The sequence below is a fragment of the Betta splendens genome, chromosome 13, assembly GCF_900634795.4.
Source record: "Betta splendens chromosome 13, fBetSpl5.4, whole genome shotgun sequence".
Lineage (NCBI taxonomy): Eukaryota > Metazoa > Chordata > Actinopteri > Anabantiformes > Osphronemidae > Betta > Betta splendens.
Genome location: NC_040893.2, coordinates 14976364 through 14994788, shown reverse-complemented (window position 1 = coordinate 14994788; position 18425 = coordinate 14976364). Strand labels below are relative to the sequence as shown.

At 46.8% G+C, this 18425-nt stretch overlaps 1 protein-coding gene across 1 annotated transcript; it reads right to left on the bottom strand.

Annotated features, from left to right (window-relative positions):
• Position 1: 1 nt before the first annotated feature.
• On the bottom strand, positions 2–2630 carry mrps22 (mitochondrial ribosomal protein S22). Its single transcript, XM_029172257.2, has 8 exons — positions 2477–2630; positions 2030–2187; positions 1774–1938; positions 1533–1676; positions 1376–1459; positions 1042–1187; positions 805–913; positions 2–278 (listed from the first exon to the last, which is right to left on the bottom strand). The coding sequence occupies exons 1-8, from the start codon at positions 2601–2603 to the stop codon at positions 186–188; spliced, it is 1026 nt and encodes a 341-aa protein (XP_029028090.1). The 5' UTR covers positions 2604–2630; the 3' UTR covers positions 2–185.
• Positions 2631–18425: the final 15795 nt, after the last annotated feature.

Sequence of the window (18425 nt, the reverse complement as noted above, 5' to 3'; positions counted from 1 at the left end):
AACAAGTACAAAAGGTTTTATTTTGGTATGTACAACACTTAACCCCAAGCTCCACATGGAATATACGTATACCTTCAATGAATGCACGGGTAACTCATTCTTAATGATGACCACAGTACAGCATATTTAAACCAGAAAATTTACTTCTTCACTTTTTCCTGTGACTGAATACAAGTAAATGACCATCAGGCTGAAGAGCCCTTAGCCGCCGTCTGTTCATACGCCTGCAGGACCAGTTCAATGTACCCCGACCTCTGGGACTCCTTCTGGGCATAGATCTGCAGGGACAAAGGTGAAGGTTCAGCCAAAAGGAGAAGTAGACGAACCTTGTGGTCGAGGTTTTGGCAGCCATACTAGTAAAACACAGCCTAGTAAGAGGCCAATTATCCACCGTGACTAAACGAGAGGCCATGCATGACACCGTCTGTAGCAGACTGTAGTGTCTCCTGCAGCTAACCTTTTCACATTAAATGGTTGTCATTCTCAATGTCTGTCCCTGCTGCTTCAAGGCCAAGGGGCTGTGAATGCTAATAAGACCTGATGTGTCCTGGATTTGGGCCCACACTTCCCGTGCAAAAGAAAAACCCAAACCTGTCACACTGTAAATCACATACGAGACAGAATTCACTGGACCCTTTCAAGAACTACACCGACCTCTCAGTTACCCTTTTACCTTGGGAATGAAACTTTGAGGACCGGGTGATTTAATGGTAAAATAGCCACGTTTAATCTACACAGATCAGCAAGTCAAGTAAAGTGCAAGGGTTAGTAGAAAATGCTATTTGGGGGTTGAGTTGCTCTAACCTTTAGCAGGTCGGTGCCAGTGGCCCGCTGACTGACAGCTTCCTTAGCCGAGTCACTGTCGGGGTGAACCATGTGGAACAGAGACACGAGGCTCACAGCATCCTGAAACCTGGAAGCGCGCACCCCCACACACACACACACACACAGGCTAAAGCCTTAGGTCGGAGCTATTTGCTACACTAGTGGTGCGACCTACAAGGATTTAAACATGGAGGCATAAATCACACACAGACTCACAGCTCTCTCTTCAGCATGTCCACTATGAGGCCGTCCACTCTGCGAGCACGGACCAGGTACCAGGCCATTCCTCCAAAGTGTCTGGTAGAACGCAGCAACTCATATTTTTCATGTTTTTCCACATCTTCGTATGTGACTGCATGTATCTAAACATAGGGCACATAGAAAAGGAGAGATTAAACATGATCTCATAGACAGTAGGCACAATAACCATCTACACACTGTTGTATAAAGCTGCCAAATAACAATATAAAATCTGGCCTAGACATTTCAAGCCTTGACAGAAGCTATATGTGTTATGGTCAAAAAAACATAAACCTCAATGTCACCCCACCCTGATGTACTCTGAGGAGTCAGGTTCAAATTGGACCAGACACAGATCTAGCACGTCCTCATGACGGTCCTGGGAAAACACCATCTAATGGAGAGAGGAATGTCAAAGATGTGGTCAAATGTCAAACAGGTCTCTTCTTATGTTCCTCATTTTGTACCTTGAGGTTCTCCTCCTTGAACATGAGAGGTGGCGTGATTTTACGTCCTTCCTTGGGGAAGTAGGTCTGAACAAGTCTGTCCCTCTCCTCCCAGGTGGCCTTTCTAAGGACCCCATTGGGCTCCCGTACCACAATGAATCTCTCCTGGGAGAAACAAACAAGTACAACGTTTTAAGATGTGGGCATCATTGAACAGAAGGAGCAGCCGGAGTAGTGAACATTCCCATGCCGCTCTACCCACCCTGTGTGGGACGCTGTAGGTGATGTCTGTGAAGACGTATTTGGCTTTGTCCATGCCTTCAATGATTTTATCGTGAGACAGCACATCGTTGATAGGCTTCCTCTCTGGCAGGACAGGAGGCATCTGCAGCCGCTTCTTAGCCTGCTCTGTAGCCACCTCCACCGCCTGCGAACACACAGCAGATTGGATGAAGTAGGTGCGACAGACATTTTTGTGTGGATGAAGCGGGATGTTGCGTGTGTTTATGAAAAGGCACCTGCTTCAGTTGTTCATCAGTCATGAGCTTATATGTGGGCGGCTTCAGCTCCTGCTTAATCGGTTTAAACACCTTGTGCAGGTCCAGGCCAGTGATCCTGGTGAGGATTTCCTGCACAGCTGGGTCTGTGAACTGAGGGTTTGTAACATCTGGGGAGGCTGCGGAGAAAACGCGCACAGGTTATTAGCATGAACACCCAAAGACTAGCTTTACTGTTAAACTCAGTCAGTACCATTGGACGGAGTAAATCCAGTCCACTCGTTTTAAATCATTTCATTTGCGTTTCATGACAAAGACAATCTGATTCCTCTCTTTTAGACGATGTTAGGCTACCAACATATTTTCAGTGAGTGTGACATTAGCGCGTTAGTGGGAAGTAACTTAAGATGCTACAAGGTCAGCGTTACATTTAACTACCTCAGTCATATTAACGGCACTAAAACATACCTCTGTCCTGTGTTCCGCTGCAAAACGCCCTCGTGCCACATCTGACCACGGTTTGTTTGCTCTTTGAGCCATTTTTTACCCGTGAGTAGGTCCGAAAGAGGCACCGTGCCGTACCGAGCGCCGCCATGTTTCTTATTACCTCATCAACGCGACGTGACCCTTCACCTTAGAGCTGAGCAGCTAAGTGCTGCTGGGATATGTAGTTCTCTCCCCGCAACATTTCGTTTGTTTATTTTTCTTTTCACGGCTATTCGCGGGGAACGTTATGGTCGGATCAACAAAGCAAACAGGCCAAGAAGCAAAATTTATAGTTAACCCCTGTTGTTTTTATCTTTGGCACTAGCTTTTCACATAAGAAAAGCTAATATACAATGTATGCCTAGACATTAATGTTTAAAGAAATAAAAATCCACCAAATAAAATCAATGTATAAATTTAATTAAGCTTTAAGAGTTTCTTTATTTTGCCAGTTACTTGGCAATTATTTATTTTTTTAGAGCCATATGACATATTTAGCATTTCTACTGTGATCACCAGGGGGCGCTATGCAACCATTTTCCTGGATAATAACCCCAGACCATGACAGAATATTGCCCTTACTCTCATTCAGAACCAAAAGAGACCTGATTCCCATTTAAACACACTGTTTATATTCAAGTCAGTCATTAGTGTTTTTCGTATTTTTTTCTTTTGTCTGTCTTTGATACGTGGTCTAGTCTACACACATTCCTACCTTGTCATTACAGTGTGTTCTCCATTGGCTGATAACTGTATAATCTGTCTGGATGATAAGAGGTACTCACTCACAAACATGCAAGATACCATTTAATGTTTAATTGTATTTTCTATAATTTATTCAGATATTATTTAACACAGACATTATTTTACATGTGAAAATAATATAACAATTATTAAATCATATATACTAATTATTACCCACAAGCTCAAACTAATTAAATTTCAATATTTAGACAGTTTCTCATCTAGTAAGATACTAGGTGTTTTCAAATCTCCACATTCATAATTGCATTATTATTATTATTATTATTATTATTATTATTATTATTATTATTATTATTATTATTATTATTATTATTATTATTATTATTATTATTATTATTATTATTATTATTATTATTATTATATGCCTTTTAGCTTAACAAGTCAAAAGTGTTACAGACTAAAAGTGCTGTGTTGTATATGGTAAACTGCCAAAAAATGCAACCCTATACGTGACTTTCAGCAAACTGTGCTCTCTCATTTTGCCTCCTAAGGACTAAACCACATGTTATCAGAGTGCTTCATAGTCACATCTAGCCTTGACTGAAAACCGAGTGATTACCATCAGCAAAAACTAGTAGAGATAAAGCTGAAGATAGCGTCACCCTGACTGTAAGTGTTTGGCTCAAAACAGCTGGGTAAGTCTATTCTAATAAAGAAAACTACAGCAAAACTAACAATAAAAAATAATATGTTTGGTTGTTGTAACATGTATTTAGCAGTTGAGGCATCGTTCTGTATCATACATTTGATATTTTTGTTATTGCCAGCAAATCCTATGAACAGGCTGAAATGACTAATGCGCCAGTTAGTGTCTCAGCATATTCCAACTTTCCTCTCCTCTATGTAGAGCCCAGATTCAAGCTGCATCAGCCACTGAAGACCGTAATCTTTGACAATAAGTCCCAAACCCCCTAAAATGTTTAAAAAGTGTGTGCTGTAGTAAAACCTCCTCAAATGAGACACATCAGAGATAGTTTGTTACTGAATATAAGCAACAGCAGACTATCAATAATGTACCCATCATACTTTATAAAGCCACCGTCTTTTTGTTTGTCTCCATCAACACCAACAAGCACAGAGCACAGGAGTTACAAGCTCCCAACATGCCACAGTCCACAAACCCCCAAAAACACCCAACCTTAGAGATCGCAGAGATCTCTGATAAAGCCTCATGTGCCATGCTGCACAATCCCTTCCTCCAGGATCTAGTTTCTTCTCTCTACCAGCCTCCCCCTTTTTACTCCTGCCCCGACTCCCTCACTAATCTGCAGCAGGATTTAGATATTAGGCCGACAGTTGGAGGCGTGGCTCAGTTAGTAATGAGGTGAGCAGTGGCACTGAGTCCGGAGGCCCAGACACCGGCAAAACGACGTGCGGATTGAGCTGTAAGAGGCCCCCACACAACCAGATGTACACAGCTGTCACACTGCTGACAGCCAGTAATCCCGAGACCCCTGCCCACTGCCAGAGAGTGAGAGAGAGGGATGGGATTAGTGTCTGCGCTGTGTGGAGGTTTAAATGACTGCGATCTGTCCGTCCGTCCATACGTCCGTCCATCGGCCGCCGCTCTCTGCAGGAAGGGGAGTGCGAACATGTTAGCGATCCGAAAGTGCCACTTAGCCTCGACTCCCCCGAATGAAATGTGAAATGCTCAGCGCTGAAGAGGAATTTCCGTTCACCTCCTGAACTCAGGTTGCATTGAAGGTGCACATGCAGTGGAACTGCACCGGAAAAGAAATGATTTAGTCAGGAAGAAAAATCCACTAAGGATGTTTAGTATTCGAAATTAATAATGTACTTGTAAAGCAAGTAAAAAATGAAATTGTATGTGAATAAAGACGAGCATTCTGCACTGTGAATAACTGTTTATTTTGGTACCAATCCTAGTAATCTTGGCAATCAATAGGTTGAAAATAGGAGTGTGTCAGCGCGTCTGGGAGCTGCAGGAAGCTGAGAGATGAAATCTGAGCATAGAAGAGGGTCTGGATGGGGGTGGAGGGCTTTGAGTTGAGGAGGGGATGCAGTAGTGGTGAATGGCAGGGTGAGAGGCGGTGGTGGCAGGGCACTCTGGGAATGACTACCTGCATGTGTTTATTTAGCTTTCTGCGCTCGGTGGACAGAGAAGGAGTTCAGAGCAGGGTGAAACGGAAAGGTGTGTGTGTGTGTGTGTGTGTGTGTGTGTGTGTGTGTGTGTGTGTGTGTGTGTGTGTGTGTGTGTGTGTGTGTGTGTGTGTGTGTGTGTGTGTGTGTGTAGAGGATGTCTGTTCTCAAACAAGTGGGCTGTCAAATATGTCAGAAATGTAAGACCCGATGGAACAAATAACATCATTTTAAACTTGTCATTGTGAACTGACAATGTTTCCATTTGTGGCGTGAGGAAAGTCTGAAACGCTGGGAATTCTCCATAAAGATGGTGTAATCAGTCTCCACCAAGTCTCATTCATTGTTTTAGTCTTTTTGTCCTTTTTGTCCACATTGGCTTTAACCCCCAATTGTTAATAATCCCATAAACCCCACAACACAACATGACGTGCCGTGGTTCATTCGCTAATAGAAACAACGGCTTGCTGGAGAATCCGACCATTGTTTGCGTGCGTGTGCGCGTGCACGTGCGCACCTGCGTGTGAGCTGTTGTGGCGTGAGCGAGCACTCAAGGCCACGTCGCCTCCTCCTCCTCCCGGTCTTTGAAGAAGAACGAGGATGGGAGAGGAGACAGATAGGAGGCCAGAGGATACGCAGCGATAGGAGAAATGAGGGGGAGACGGAGGCGTGCGGGAGAGAGGGCAGCAGAGGGCACAGTGACATTACCGCCAACGCGCTCAGAGACCTCCATCCAAAACCACTCTCGTGCACAGACTGAGAAAAAAGAAGTAGGGAGAACGCTGCAGTTGCATGAGAATCACTAAATTGGTTTCTTGTTTATGATCACTCTGGATTCTCTTATTATCTCAATGTATGTAAATGGTTTTTAGAAGCAATGTTTTATTGGTGATTATTTCTATATCATGTCTATGTAGTAAAAGTTAAAAATGCACTTTTATTTTAAAATGCTAATAAATAGACCAAGCGAGAGAATCAGACCCAGCTTCACGTGGTGTTAGTCACAGTCAGGGAATGCAGACGTATGAATGCTGATGGCAGCAGAGTTCACCTGCGTTTGTGACCTTTACTGACCTCCATCCATCTGTTTGTGTTCACTGAGTCTAGCCCCTCTACACCGCCCACACACAGACACAAACCTAGTTCAGCAGTCAACAGTAAAACCAAAAGGCATCGGTGGAACTGAACAAAAATTTGCCAACAAAAACAAGGCACATTTACATTTCTGCTGTAGTTTTGTGCCAGCTGTTGTTACAAAAGCAACAATTATTTATCGTATTTCAATAAAATGGTTTCGAAATCACAGCAGTCAGCAGAGGTAACAGCTGCAAAGCCGACATTGAATGTCACAACAGCAGTAAATGCACTGCTGCTCAGTTTAACCTGACTTCAGGCTCTGCTTCATACACCTTTGCCTCATTTGTCTTCAACCGAGCCCCTCGCCGGCTGGCGTTTGCAGGCTTTTCATGCAACGTGAGAAGCAGCACACACTCCTGAACCTCCCCATCGCCCTCCTCCTTCCCTCTGACTTTGTTATTTTTATAATTTAAGATTGGGAGGGTAAGAGATGGGGTGACACGAGGAGTGTGGCAGTGATAAGGTAGCTAATACCCAGCTTTTTAAAAGGTCAAAGGTCACCCCTGCTCGAGCGGGTGGCGGCTGAACTGCAGAGGCGTCATTTTAGGGTTCTGTGTTCAGCAGCGGGAGCGGCTGAACGGTAAAAGCTGCACAGGGCTCGCCCTGCGCGCGAGAGCGGGGTCGGCGTCCCAGAGGAACAGGAAATCCAGCGGGATCCGCCGTGTGATCAGCCGCAGCACTCAGACAACACACGCCCACAAACGCACTCGCTGCCACTAAACCAGCCCGATGATTGAGCCGGCCTCTAATTTTAGCCGCAGACCCCCGGCTACTGAAGGAAAGGTGATTAATAACTGTCATGTCTGTCACGGCAGCGTCGCGCACGCAAGGGGAGGGTCTGGACCCCCCCCCCCCCCCCCCCCCCCACCACCACCACCACCACCACTGAGGGGGAAGTGGAGTTACACGCGAGATGCTAACAGCGGCTGCTGGTGCTTATGGGAGCGGAGGACACCTGACAGTAAATGTCAAAAGTCCATTAGAAACAAACCAGAAGTTGTTGCATTTGAGATGTTTAATTATCAAAGACAATGATTTTTTTTATCACCATTAAATATAAAGCGACACCAGAGGCTGAATATTCTAGTGTGGAATACTACATAAATCCTCAGGGTCACTGTGTCTCTACAAAGCAGCAGTGTTCATCAGCAGCTGCTCCCACCCAGGAATGCGAGCGTATCACCTGCCGTTGATTTCCTCCATTTCATTTCCTCCTTATCTCCTCATCTCTCGCTCATCCTCTATCAGGTGTGTGACCTCCGTTCATGTCTCTGTAATTACATGAATGCTACATAGTAAATAATTATTATTTTGTATTGATATGAGGAGGTCATATCAATATATATGTGGTTCATCCCGCATGCACAGGATGAACCACTAGGGGGCGTCAGATCAAAGAACCTTCAGGCTGGTTTTAAAAATGTATTGTTGTGATTAAGACGATAGAACAGTGAGAAGGACTGCATTTGCTCATTTTCTATGTGAGAACAAAAAAGGCTGAACCAAGATTGTTGGCCATTCTTTAACTTTGTGCTGCACGTTGCACTGGGCTTTAATCTTAATTAGCGGCCAACGTTGCAGATGTTTACGTGTGTCTGTCAGCACCAGTCTCCTGGTTCTGAAGAAATCAGCAGCAGCTGACCTCGTTTGGTAGATGATTATCCAGTTTGCTCCAGTTTACTTGTTGCACAGGTAATTCATGACAGAAATGTTACTATGTCAGCATGAACGCAGTTTAATGGATTGAGACACTGACCTACTTGCATTGGACGTGTGTCCATCTGTGTGAGTGACCTCAGCCTGTGCTCTGTGCTGGACCTCCGGCCCTCTGGACTCTGCATCCCCTTTGCATGTGGGAGGCTCCAGGCGTTTGATGTGCCTAACAGTCACCTCCTCTCTTCCTCTGGCCTCAGATCAGTGGCCGAGGCTCGTGTGGGTCGCCGCGGCGCTACTCAGCCCAGCGGTCAGGTTCTACTCAGTCACGTGATCCGGGTCACGTGACCCGGGGAGCGCGGTCCGTACTGTTGCTGCCCTCGCCTTTTCATGCGGTGGGAAAACATTCCAACAGCTGGACTCGGACAGTTCGAGAAACATCTGCAGTGTCCACGGCCGATGAGAATCCCCCCCACCCCCTGCTGGGGGACACAGCCTTATGATAACAGAGTAGGTGGATTAGGGGAATATTAAAAGGATGCCTTTTTTTACCATCCAATGCTCCTGTGCCCAGTGGTGCATTTCACAAAGGTTGTGGAAGAGTGTGTGTGTGTGTGTGTGTGTGTGTGTGTGTGTGTGTGTGTGTGTGTGTGTGTGTGTGTGTGTGTGTGTGTGTGTGTGTGTGTGTGTGTGTGTGTGCGCGCACCCTCGTACCCTTTGACATATTGTTAATTTGAAGAATGTTTGAAGTATGATGCAACATCAGCTGCTCTCACTTAGCTTTGAGTCGCTATCCTCTGAAAAGTCCCCGCCGGTCTCACATTACCACCGAGGCAGCACCAGCACCACGCGGTTTGTGTGTGTGTCAGGCCTCGAAGAAAATGCCCTAAATCCCCGATAATGTGCTTAACACTGTAACATGCATTCCTTATGAGTTTCGTTTTCCAAGGTGTTTATTTTAAGGGACACTAATTTTTGGCCATTCCGAGTTCCCAAATCCTAAATGTGGAATAGATAAGATCCATATCTGTTTTGGAAATGCGTGCCTGGAGAGTGTGCCGAGGCTCCAGCCATGGATTGTTATGGATAATATTCAATTGAGGTTTTAGCATAGCTCCTTTGTTGTGATGTGGATAAGTGGTATGAGTAAAATGTTTTCCCAATTTTCCAAAATCTCTTTGTGGAGCTGCGTGCTCCAGGTCTGAGTGTTTTCATTGGGTTTCATCTTCCTGTGGTGATGTAAGGTGAAGGCTTTCTGTTATCTCTGCCCCATCGTTACAGTGGAGTTATGATTAAGTGTCCGGTCAGAGGAAGGTGTTTCTACTCTGGACATCCCCCCTGAGTCCTGGACGGTCGCTTCCTCATTCACACTCTGTGTTGCCTCTTTCATTCTCTCCATCTCAGCTTCTCGCGCCTCCCCGGTGGCTCCCATCCGTTCTTATCTGTCAGACGGATACCGTTCTGCTCTGCCAGCTTTTTGAGCGCGCTGTACGTTTCAGGGTTTAGTGCTTTAGGATCGGTTGGAGTTTTACATGAACAGCATTACGGCTGATGCTGGAGCTTGATAAACGCCCGGCGGCAGGATCTGCGGCGCCTACAGTAGAGCGGCCGCGGCTGCAGACGTCAGGTAGAACTGGACTAAACTTCACGCGGTGTCATGGTCAATGCATACACGCATTTGCATGGCAAAACTTACAGTGTCTGTCAGAGCCGCTGCTGTTTGGGGAAGGAGTTGAGGTAGATTCTCAGGAAAAAAGCATGTGTGGTCTGTGTTAGGAAGAATTATTTTGACTGCTTGTATGTGATTATAACGAGTTAGACTTTAGATGCACCTGGATCCCAAAATTGTGACTTTAAAGAAAGTTATTTAGCGCAGAACTATTTCATGCAGCCCCAAATTTACAGGTGCTTTCAAAATATTCTATACAAATATAAATTTTACTGTAAGAAAAGTGGAGATAGAAAACACAAAGAATTGTCCTTTGTGTGTAAAGATTATTGAAAAGATAAAAAGAAAAAAACAAAAAACACTCTGTTAACTCATTTATTAATATTTTAGTGTCAAAATAAGCCAGTTGATAAAGAGCAAAATTATGCTCTACTCTATTTTTATGAGTAACTCTGTAAATATGGATCTGGATTAATTACTACGCATCTTTTCTCCAGACTCCACAGTCAAATGTTATCGTTAACACACCGCCGCCCGTCTGTGATACACAACAACACTTTCAACACTTTTCTGCCATGACCCTTTGACCTCTCACCTACATGACGTAACCTCAAGGTCGGCCCCCGTCTCTCAAGCGCGGGCGCTGCCGAGCCGAGCCTCTGGGTCAGCGCGGATAAAAGCAGCTCCCCGTCGTAGGAAAAAGGAAGCGGGCACATGTTGAGTTTGTTTTACATGAGGCTTAATGGATTCCCGCTTGTGCGTGCATGTGTGAACGTCCGCTTCCCTCCGCCGCCGGACTCGCGTGCACCAGGCACACGCTTCGCGCCTGGGGAACGGGCACCCACACGTGAGCCTGAGTCTGCAGCTCTGAGGGGGGGGTGCGTGGCCAGAGGCGCTGCCAGTGGGCATGACGGGCACAATGGGAGGATGTGGCGTATTGTTTTAGCCCCTGGGACAAAGGGAGCGGGGCCGCTGGGGGGAAACAGCGCGGCTCGACACATAAGAGGAGGCCGATGACTGACGGCAGGAGGAACTCAGCTCGTGCATGTGGAAACAAACCGAGTTGTCAACTTGAACTTTTCACTGGGACCTGAATGAAGGGACGTTATCAGTGACATAATAAGGCCAAGAGAGGAAGGAGAAAGGGTTATAATAATAAGTAATATGGGACCGGTGCTGCTCATTACGTTTAGTGGGGGACCATTTTTTTCTTTCTGGAGCAAACATCACAGTTTGCACAGCTAAAGCGGTTCATTTGCTTATAAATGGGCATCATTTAACACATTTCAGCCGTCTCCAGCAGCCGTGGATAATTCTGCGGAGTGAAATCAATAGCGATGAAGGGTTGAGGGGGTCAGAATGTGGAATGTGCCACAGCCAATCAGGCGCCTCAGTCTCAGGCTGACAGCCAATCAGGTCATGGCACTTTAGGTCCTCACGAGACCACTGAGCTCTACTCGCAGGACATTTCTGATGGCGAACTTTTCACTCCGCTGGATCCCTGCTTCCTTCCCTCCGTCCGTGAATAGCTATTTTTTCTGTCTTAAAGAAGGAACGTCTCTCTGGTAATTGTATTTTGCCTCATGCCAAAGAAATGTTTCCTCTTTGACTGCGGTGATCTCCCTCTCTGTCTGCCGCCCCCCACCTCAGTGGAGTGATGGGAAAGGAGCTGGAGCAGGAATTCCTGCTCTGTCTGTGAGTGCTGTTTGGTTAGACAGAGTCGTATGACATGGCCACGGTGTGTTCACATGTGCCTGAGCACAGGGGCAGGGACAGCTATTTACATTAAAGAGCCCAGAACGAGCTGCGCTGGGGCTCCCAGCCCTCCACGCTTGCATTAAGTGAAACCGAATCAGCCCAAAGTTCACCACTCAGCCCTCCGTCCCAACGCTTTGTCTGTCTGCGTCCTCCTCTCGCATGCATCCTAGCCCCAAGTCCGCCTCGTACTCCTCGCTGGTGATGCCATCACCCTGAACGGCCCAGCAGCCGAAGCAGCGGGTCCACGCGGACCCGCTGCTTCGGCTGCTGGGCTCCACGCGGAGTTCACTCTCAAAACAACGGAAGCGTTTCAGGTGCCGTCAAACCTGTCAATAGTGAAAGTAGCGGCCGCTCCTGTGGCTCCGCCCCCCCCTCGCAGCTCGCGCCCAGCGCTGCAACATCTGGCAGCCGTGCAGCCGGGCCTCACCTCCACCTTACCTCTTCACCTCTGCTTCCATCTGCTTTGGTGACACGCAGGCCGCAGCGCACGTGCTCGCACACATGCACGCGTGCAGCACATGAAAAGCTCCAAGGACTTCTTCAAGTCTTACGCCTGATCAGTAAAGCAGCTCAGCATACGAGAAACTACCCCCTGTCCTGTATTGTGCTACAGTATGCTACTAACAAAATATTCTATACTATATGATATTTACCTGCTGCAACCCAGGGCTCCTCACTCACACTCACATCTTCAGAGCTTTAATCTGCTGATAATTCGAACACTGTGTGTTTACAACTCTACTTATTCCCATGATGTGGGGAATTAGACAAGTATTGGCTTTGGCTGCTGTTAAAGGAGGCTCAGCCGCAGCCAAATATGATACACACACAGACACACACACACACACACACACACACACACACACACACACACACACACACACACACTCACAGAGTTACCATGACTAATACCATACCTCTGGGCAGACACAGGCCGGGTTCAAAGGTCACCGCTGCGTCAATAAACAGGAGACCAAGTGATATGATTCGCAGTGACTCAAAGCATTACTGTAGCCTTCTTTGATTGATTTGAACACAGGATACCAGCGATGAAACAAGCTTCAGCGGGTGGTATTAAAAAACCTTTTTATCCAAGTTAAACACAAAAACAGAATGACTGCATTCACGCTGATCCCTTACACATGTATGTAGAGCAGTAAATAATCGGGGCGAGTCACGTGAAGCTCAATCTATTGATGCAACAACTAATGATTTCCAGTATTTCTTGGACGTGAGCTGAGCCCCGACGTTGACCCTCCTGAGATCAGCTCCTTTCATTTCTAACCTGTCGGTGGCTTCACCGCCGGCCCGCTCCAGCAGACAGGTATAGTGTTTCTCCCCGAGCTTTACACTGTGCTTGACCCCGCCGCATAGAGAACATGTTAGATAATGGGTCCAGGCCGGCTGGCGGGGCCAAGATGTGGTGTTTGATCAGGAACGCCCGCATGTGGCTGCGCTGGATGGAAATCTGATTAGTAACCTTGGTGACAAAGCGACGGGATCCGCGCGGCTTTGCCTGAATCAGATGTGACAGACTGAGGGTTTTGTCCGCGGCTCCGGCACAGCAGGACCCCTCCAGCTCCAGCGCCAGCTCAGCCCTAGTAGGACCAGATAAGGTGCCGCAGTAACTAATTGAATGCATCGGCTGATCGTGCACTGATAACCTGCACCATTTATCTGCTTTAACCGCTCCCATGTCACCGAGCGCCTCGCTCCTGAACGCGCCGGACGACCGCACACCTTCGGTTCCGAGTCTTAAACAGCTTCATACAGTTCTTGCGCTGTTTATGTGCTTTTGGAGAGCGCGGAGGGACGCCGGGACGACGCAGAGGCCAGGAAAATCAGCAACCTGACGAGTCAGAGTAGATTCCAGTAGTCAGGAATTTCTAAGCATAACAAACACGGCGGAGCTGTTTAGCAGCGGCGGTGGCAGCTCGCGGGCCGGAGCTGTGAGCTGTATATTGTTTCTGATTAAGCCTTTCTGTGCTCATGTTGCTGCACTTTCTAACAATTTACTTTAAATTCGTTAGCGCTTCAAACATTTTGCTTTGCCATCAACATAAAAAATAAATCCGCCTCCTGGAGGGAATGAAGCTAATTAGCAGCAGCCATCTTTAGTTTTATTATCAGGAATATTTTCCTAATTCTCAGAAGTCGTTGGATTATATTTGTAATCATTTTTATCCATATGTTGATCACTGAGAAAATATTATTAATATTCTACTTAAAACTAACATTCTCCTTGTTCTTTATAGTCTTAGATGTTGATTTCACTGGCTCTGTCTGTCCTGAGCATATTGAACACAAAGGGGACGAAAGGGTTGATCGCGGGACATCTGCTGAAAACGCAACCTTTCCGTCGCTCTCATGATGTCAGCGGGCCGCTGTGTGCAGCGGGGGGATTGGGGGCCGAGGCGCTTGTGACGGAGCCAAGGTAAACCGTTCCAAATGGAGCACGGCGCGGGAAAAGGGACACCATCACAACAAAAGGAGTTAGATATGGATCGTTGGGCCTGCGCGCCGGCCCCAGCTTGAGCCAATTATTAGTGTCATCTTGATCCAATTTAATCAATCCGAGGGGAGGGAGAAGGGGGGGGGGGGGGGTTTGAGAGTGCACACGTTGGTCAGAAACCCTGAGCTGACGACCTCAGCGTCGCCACACGCCCACCGGCTCCCCAGCTCTCACCTCTGATCACAAACACTCCTGTAATCACTCAACCTACGACCAATCATTGATTTACATTTTACATTTCCCTGTGCCCGGCTTTTATTTGCATAGATCTCGTCCACAAACTCTAATATACTACTTTTAGCTTCAGAATGAATAACTTAGGGAAATAGATATAAAAATGCTATAAAGGAGGATCTCATCACATTCAAACTTTAGGGAAATGTGTCAGTGAGTATTTTCACTGTGGCAGCATCACTTGTTCACACTTGTTTCTCTAGAAGTGTATCAAGAGAGCTCTATTCAGGGATGCAGGGTTTATACAGCAAGTACCAGACAAAGCTCATGTGCATATGCTGGAGGGAGGGCTCCTACTCTGTGATGATGATGTACTGAAAAAATAATATTCATTCGTGTTCATTTCTACAGTCTATCAGACAAACTGGCAGCAGAACGAGTCAGACGCGATGGGAACGAGCAGAAATGTGCGAACAGACTTTTTATACTGGTCAAAAAGAATCATCTCACGTAAACCACACACACACACAAACACAGACACACAGACACACAGACACACACACACACACACACACACACACACACACACACACACACACACACACACACACAGTGAATTGGACTGTGTAACAACTGACTAATCACTGTATCAATCTGCAGAAGTCCGTCAGTGTAATTAAAGCTTCGTTAAAACAATACACAGCGCTGGACATTATTTTTCATCTAAAGCCAGGTCACGTTCCCAATTACTCTAAAAGGTTGTGGTGACACGCTCTCTGCTTTCACTCATAATACTAATATTATTCCAGGTAGCGTGTCTTGGTCCAGGAAGCGATCAGGATGCTCCACTAAGCTTTCACCACAAACCAAATCCTTGTGAGCCAAAGCTGCAAAATTCCTTTGTTTCCTTTGTGTTGGACTTTGATTCCTCTTCATTTTGTCGCTTATAGTGTTCCTATCTAACTCGAACTCGTTTGTGTAGGTGCTGACGTCAGATCTGGCACTAAACCATGCATCATCAGGCCTGTAATATTGTGGCAGCCCTTGAAGAGCCCGTGCACTCGGCGACAGGATGGTAGCCAATTATTTGGAGGCCTCTCCAGTTCTCCAAATTAAAAATGCCTCCTTCCACTGTTGACCTTGGATCAGCTTTCCATTTCTCATTATTATTAGGTTATTAACACAAACCTCTGAAAGTATCTTTTTAAAGTCTAAAACAAATTTGATTAGGCCTCTTTACTCGCGCCGGTGCAGACATACCTAACGCTGTCTAACTCCTGTCTGCTCCCTATTACCTTCAACACTGAAGTCAGCGAGAGAGCGCGGAGCTGAAAGCTTATATCCCAGTGCAGGCCGGAGCAGGCAGGGGGGTGCCGGCTTTGCAGCACATTACCGCTTTATTGAATTAATTACGATAAGGATCATAACTTTAAACGCGGGGTGAGGCATGGGGCGTTTTTCGGCACGGATTGCTCCGAGCAATTTCTCCCTTGAATGACGGTGGAGGGGTTATTGGATCTGTCAGGCCTGAACTCTGTGGCATCGTAACAAGCTCCATAAGGTAAGCCAAGGTTGGGCATAGTTCGCTGCACTGATCCCTGTGTGCCTGCAACCTGGGGAAATTTGTACGACATACTGAACAAATAACAAGAGCCGGGAGAGAGAGGCGACCGGCGATGGCGCCTCAGTCCATGAGCCCAGAGGGTCACGCAGGCCGGGTCCGGGGCCGGGGCCGCGTACAGTTCCACTCCAAGCAATGGACTGTGTCATCATATTATGATGCTGCTTGGATGTGGTGTCGCGATACTTTTTTCCAGCTTTACTGTTCCCAGAGGGATGTGCGTGTGCATTTGCGGTCCAAGCATCCCCCAAACCAGAAATCAGGGGATTATGGTGGATTTTGAGGAGACCGCATCCGTCAGGTGGCTATTTTCATCCACGGCAGCTGAATTTAGGTTAAGATGAGGTAAGAGACGGGGGGGAGGTCGGCGCTGGCATGCTGTCGTGTCAGGACCGGAGGTTAAAGACACAATGAAAGTCAACAGAATGTCCAACAATTCAAGGATGTGTGTGTGTCTGCCGAAGCTTCAGTATCCTACCTAGTGCACTTCAAAGACTTACAGGCCCACTGAGAGTCTTTCTTATTTCACCCGAGTGGTATTGAAGATTTAGTGAGGAACAAAAGGCCGTGAGGAGAGAAGGAAGGAACTCACCACGCGTTAGTCACTTTCATATGAGCTGCACACGACAGGCTGATGTCGGAGGGTGTTTTAATGTGGGAGTGTGCGTGTGTGTGTGTGTGTGTGTGCGTGTGTGTGTGTTTGTGTGTGTGTGTGTGTGTACACAGGCTTTTGTCCGAGTGAGTGGGAGCGTAGCTGAGAGCTAAATATGTGCAGCTGTATCATAATATTTTCACTATTAAAAAAAAATGCCTTTGAGGCACAATAACCTGCAGCTGAATCAGCGCGGACGCCGGTGGGCCTCTCACGTGAGCGTAGGACGGAGCGGCGTGAGGGTCTCTCTTTGCTCGCTTCATCTACGCGTAGGAGCTACGGATACGGACGCTGGCCTTTTGCATTCGTGGTTCGTGATGAAGGATGCGACCGGGCTGCTCCCGGGGCGTCTGGGGCAAACAGTGGGGAGATGAGATGCAATCACAGGCGTGCACAGCTGGCTCTTGTTTGGCCGGCGACACCGTCGTGGGGGGAGGACGACTAATTCCCAATCAAAATACATCAGCATCAAAGCCTGGAACGTGAAGCCAGTTTAATTAAGGGGTGGGATTTTTTTACTGACTAAATATCCAGGTGAGAGAATACACTTTAATGATGAGTGTCGCTCACTGATGCTCAACACAGGCAGCATCGGCGTGTGCTGCTGTGCAGTCCAGACTCTTTACGTTCAGTATTTCTTGTGCTGCTCTCGTTTGCAACGCGAGGAGGAGGAACATGCAACAACTTGATGCTGAGTTAAGATCTGAAACGCTGGTTGTTCTGCTTTTATCAGTAGCGTTCCTACGGTAAATATGTTCCGTCCGCGTCTTCTTTTAGATGGAGGGCAGATGTGGATACACAGTCTCTCTTAACTCTGAGCCTCTTTCTTTCACACTGATATACTATTTCTCAATCTTTGGCCCGGTTGAGTCTCAGTTTTCCAGCGCTCTATCTTTTCATTTCTGTGTCTTTGCTGTTTTTTCTCACACATCAGGGTGGTTCTGTCCTCGTGACGCCTCATTTTCGCCTGAGATGATGCTGTTTCTATCAGCTGATGTCGTTGTCAATGGGCTCACCGGGTTTCGTCTTCTTCTTCCTGTCCTATTTGTGCGTTGCTGCTTATTTGTTGTGCCATGCTACAGTAAATGTTCCAGATAGAGATAAGAGCCACTAAAAAGCTCCCAGTCATTCTTCGTTCCTGTTTATTTTGTCATCCTTCCCCTACTCTGACTCTCTTCATCTCTCGGAGGCGAGCAGCGCCGCGTCTTTATCTGGCAGCCAAGTTTACACACTGGAAGGGGAGAGAGGCTTCAAACAAACACTTTTGCTAGTCTTAATGTAAACACCAGCACTTTAACCAGACCAAATATTTACCTTCCACCCCCGTTCATCCCTCTGTTCGCGTCGCTGTGCCACACGCCGGCTGATGGATATCTGGCGCTCATTGTATCGATCATTTGCCACGAGTCTGTGGGACCCCCGCTGCTGGGAGCTGGAGTGTGTGTGTCGACAGGTGGCGTTTGAAGTACATGAAATGTGAAGGGAAACAAACACACACACATCCACAAGCCATGAAGTCGGGCTTGTTTTCACGTGTCATGTTTTCAAAATAATGCAGCCACCGCTCTCTGTCTCTGTTTCTCCCTCTAAGCACACAGTGTAGCTGTGTGTGTGTGTGTGTGTGTGTGTGTGTGTGTGTGTGTGTGTGTGTGTGTGTGTGTGTGTGTGTGTGTGTGTGGGGTCAGGGCAATAATAATAATAATAATAATAATAATAATAATAATAATAATAATAATAATAATAATAATAATAATAATATAAAATTACTTTACAAATAAAATACTAGCATTAGGGCTTTTTCCTGTGAAAACGACGCCCCCTCGTATTTAGGAGCCTCTCACGAATACCAGCATGGGTGAGTGTGTCCTACCACTGAACCCTGTCGCGCCT

Excerpts from the sequence above, each read along its gene's own strand:
- mrps22 (XM_029172257.2), bottom strand. The coding sequence starts at position 2,603 with ATGGCGGCGCTCGGTACGGCACGGTGCCTCTTTCGGACCTACTCACGG. Across the intron at positions 1,677-1,773 it reads CCTACAGCGTCCCACACAGG|GAGAGATTCATTGTGGTACG; the intron begins GTGGGTAGAGCG and ends TGTTTCTCCCAG. Across the intron at positions 914-1,041 it reads GACATGCTGAAGAGAGAGCT|GTTTCAGGATGCTGTGAGCC; the intron begins GTGAGTCTGTGT and ends GCGCGCTTCCAG.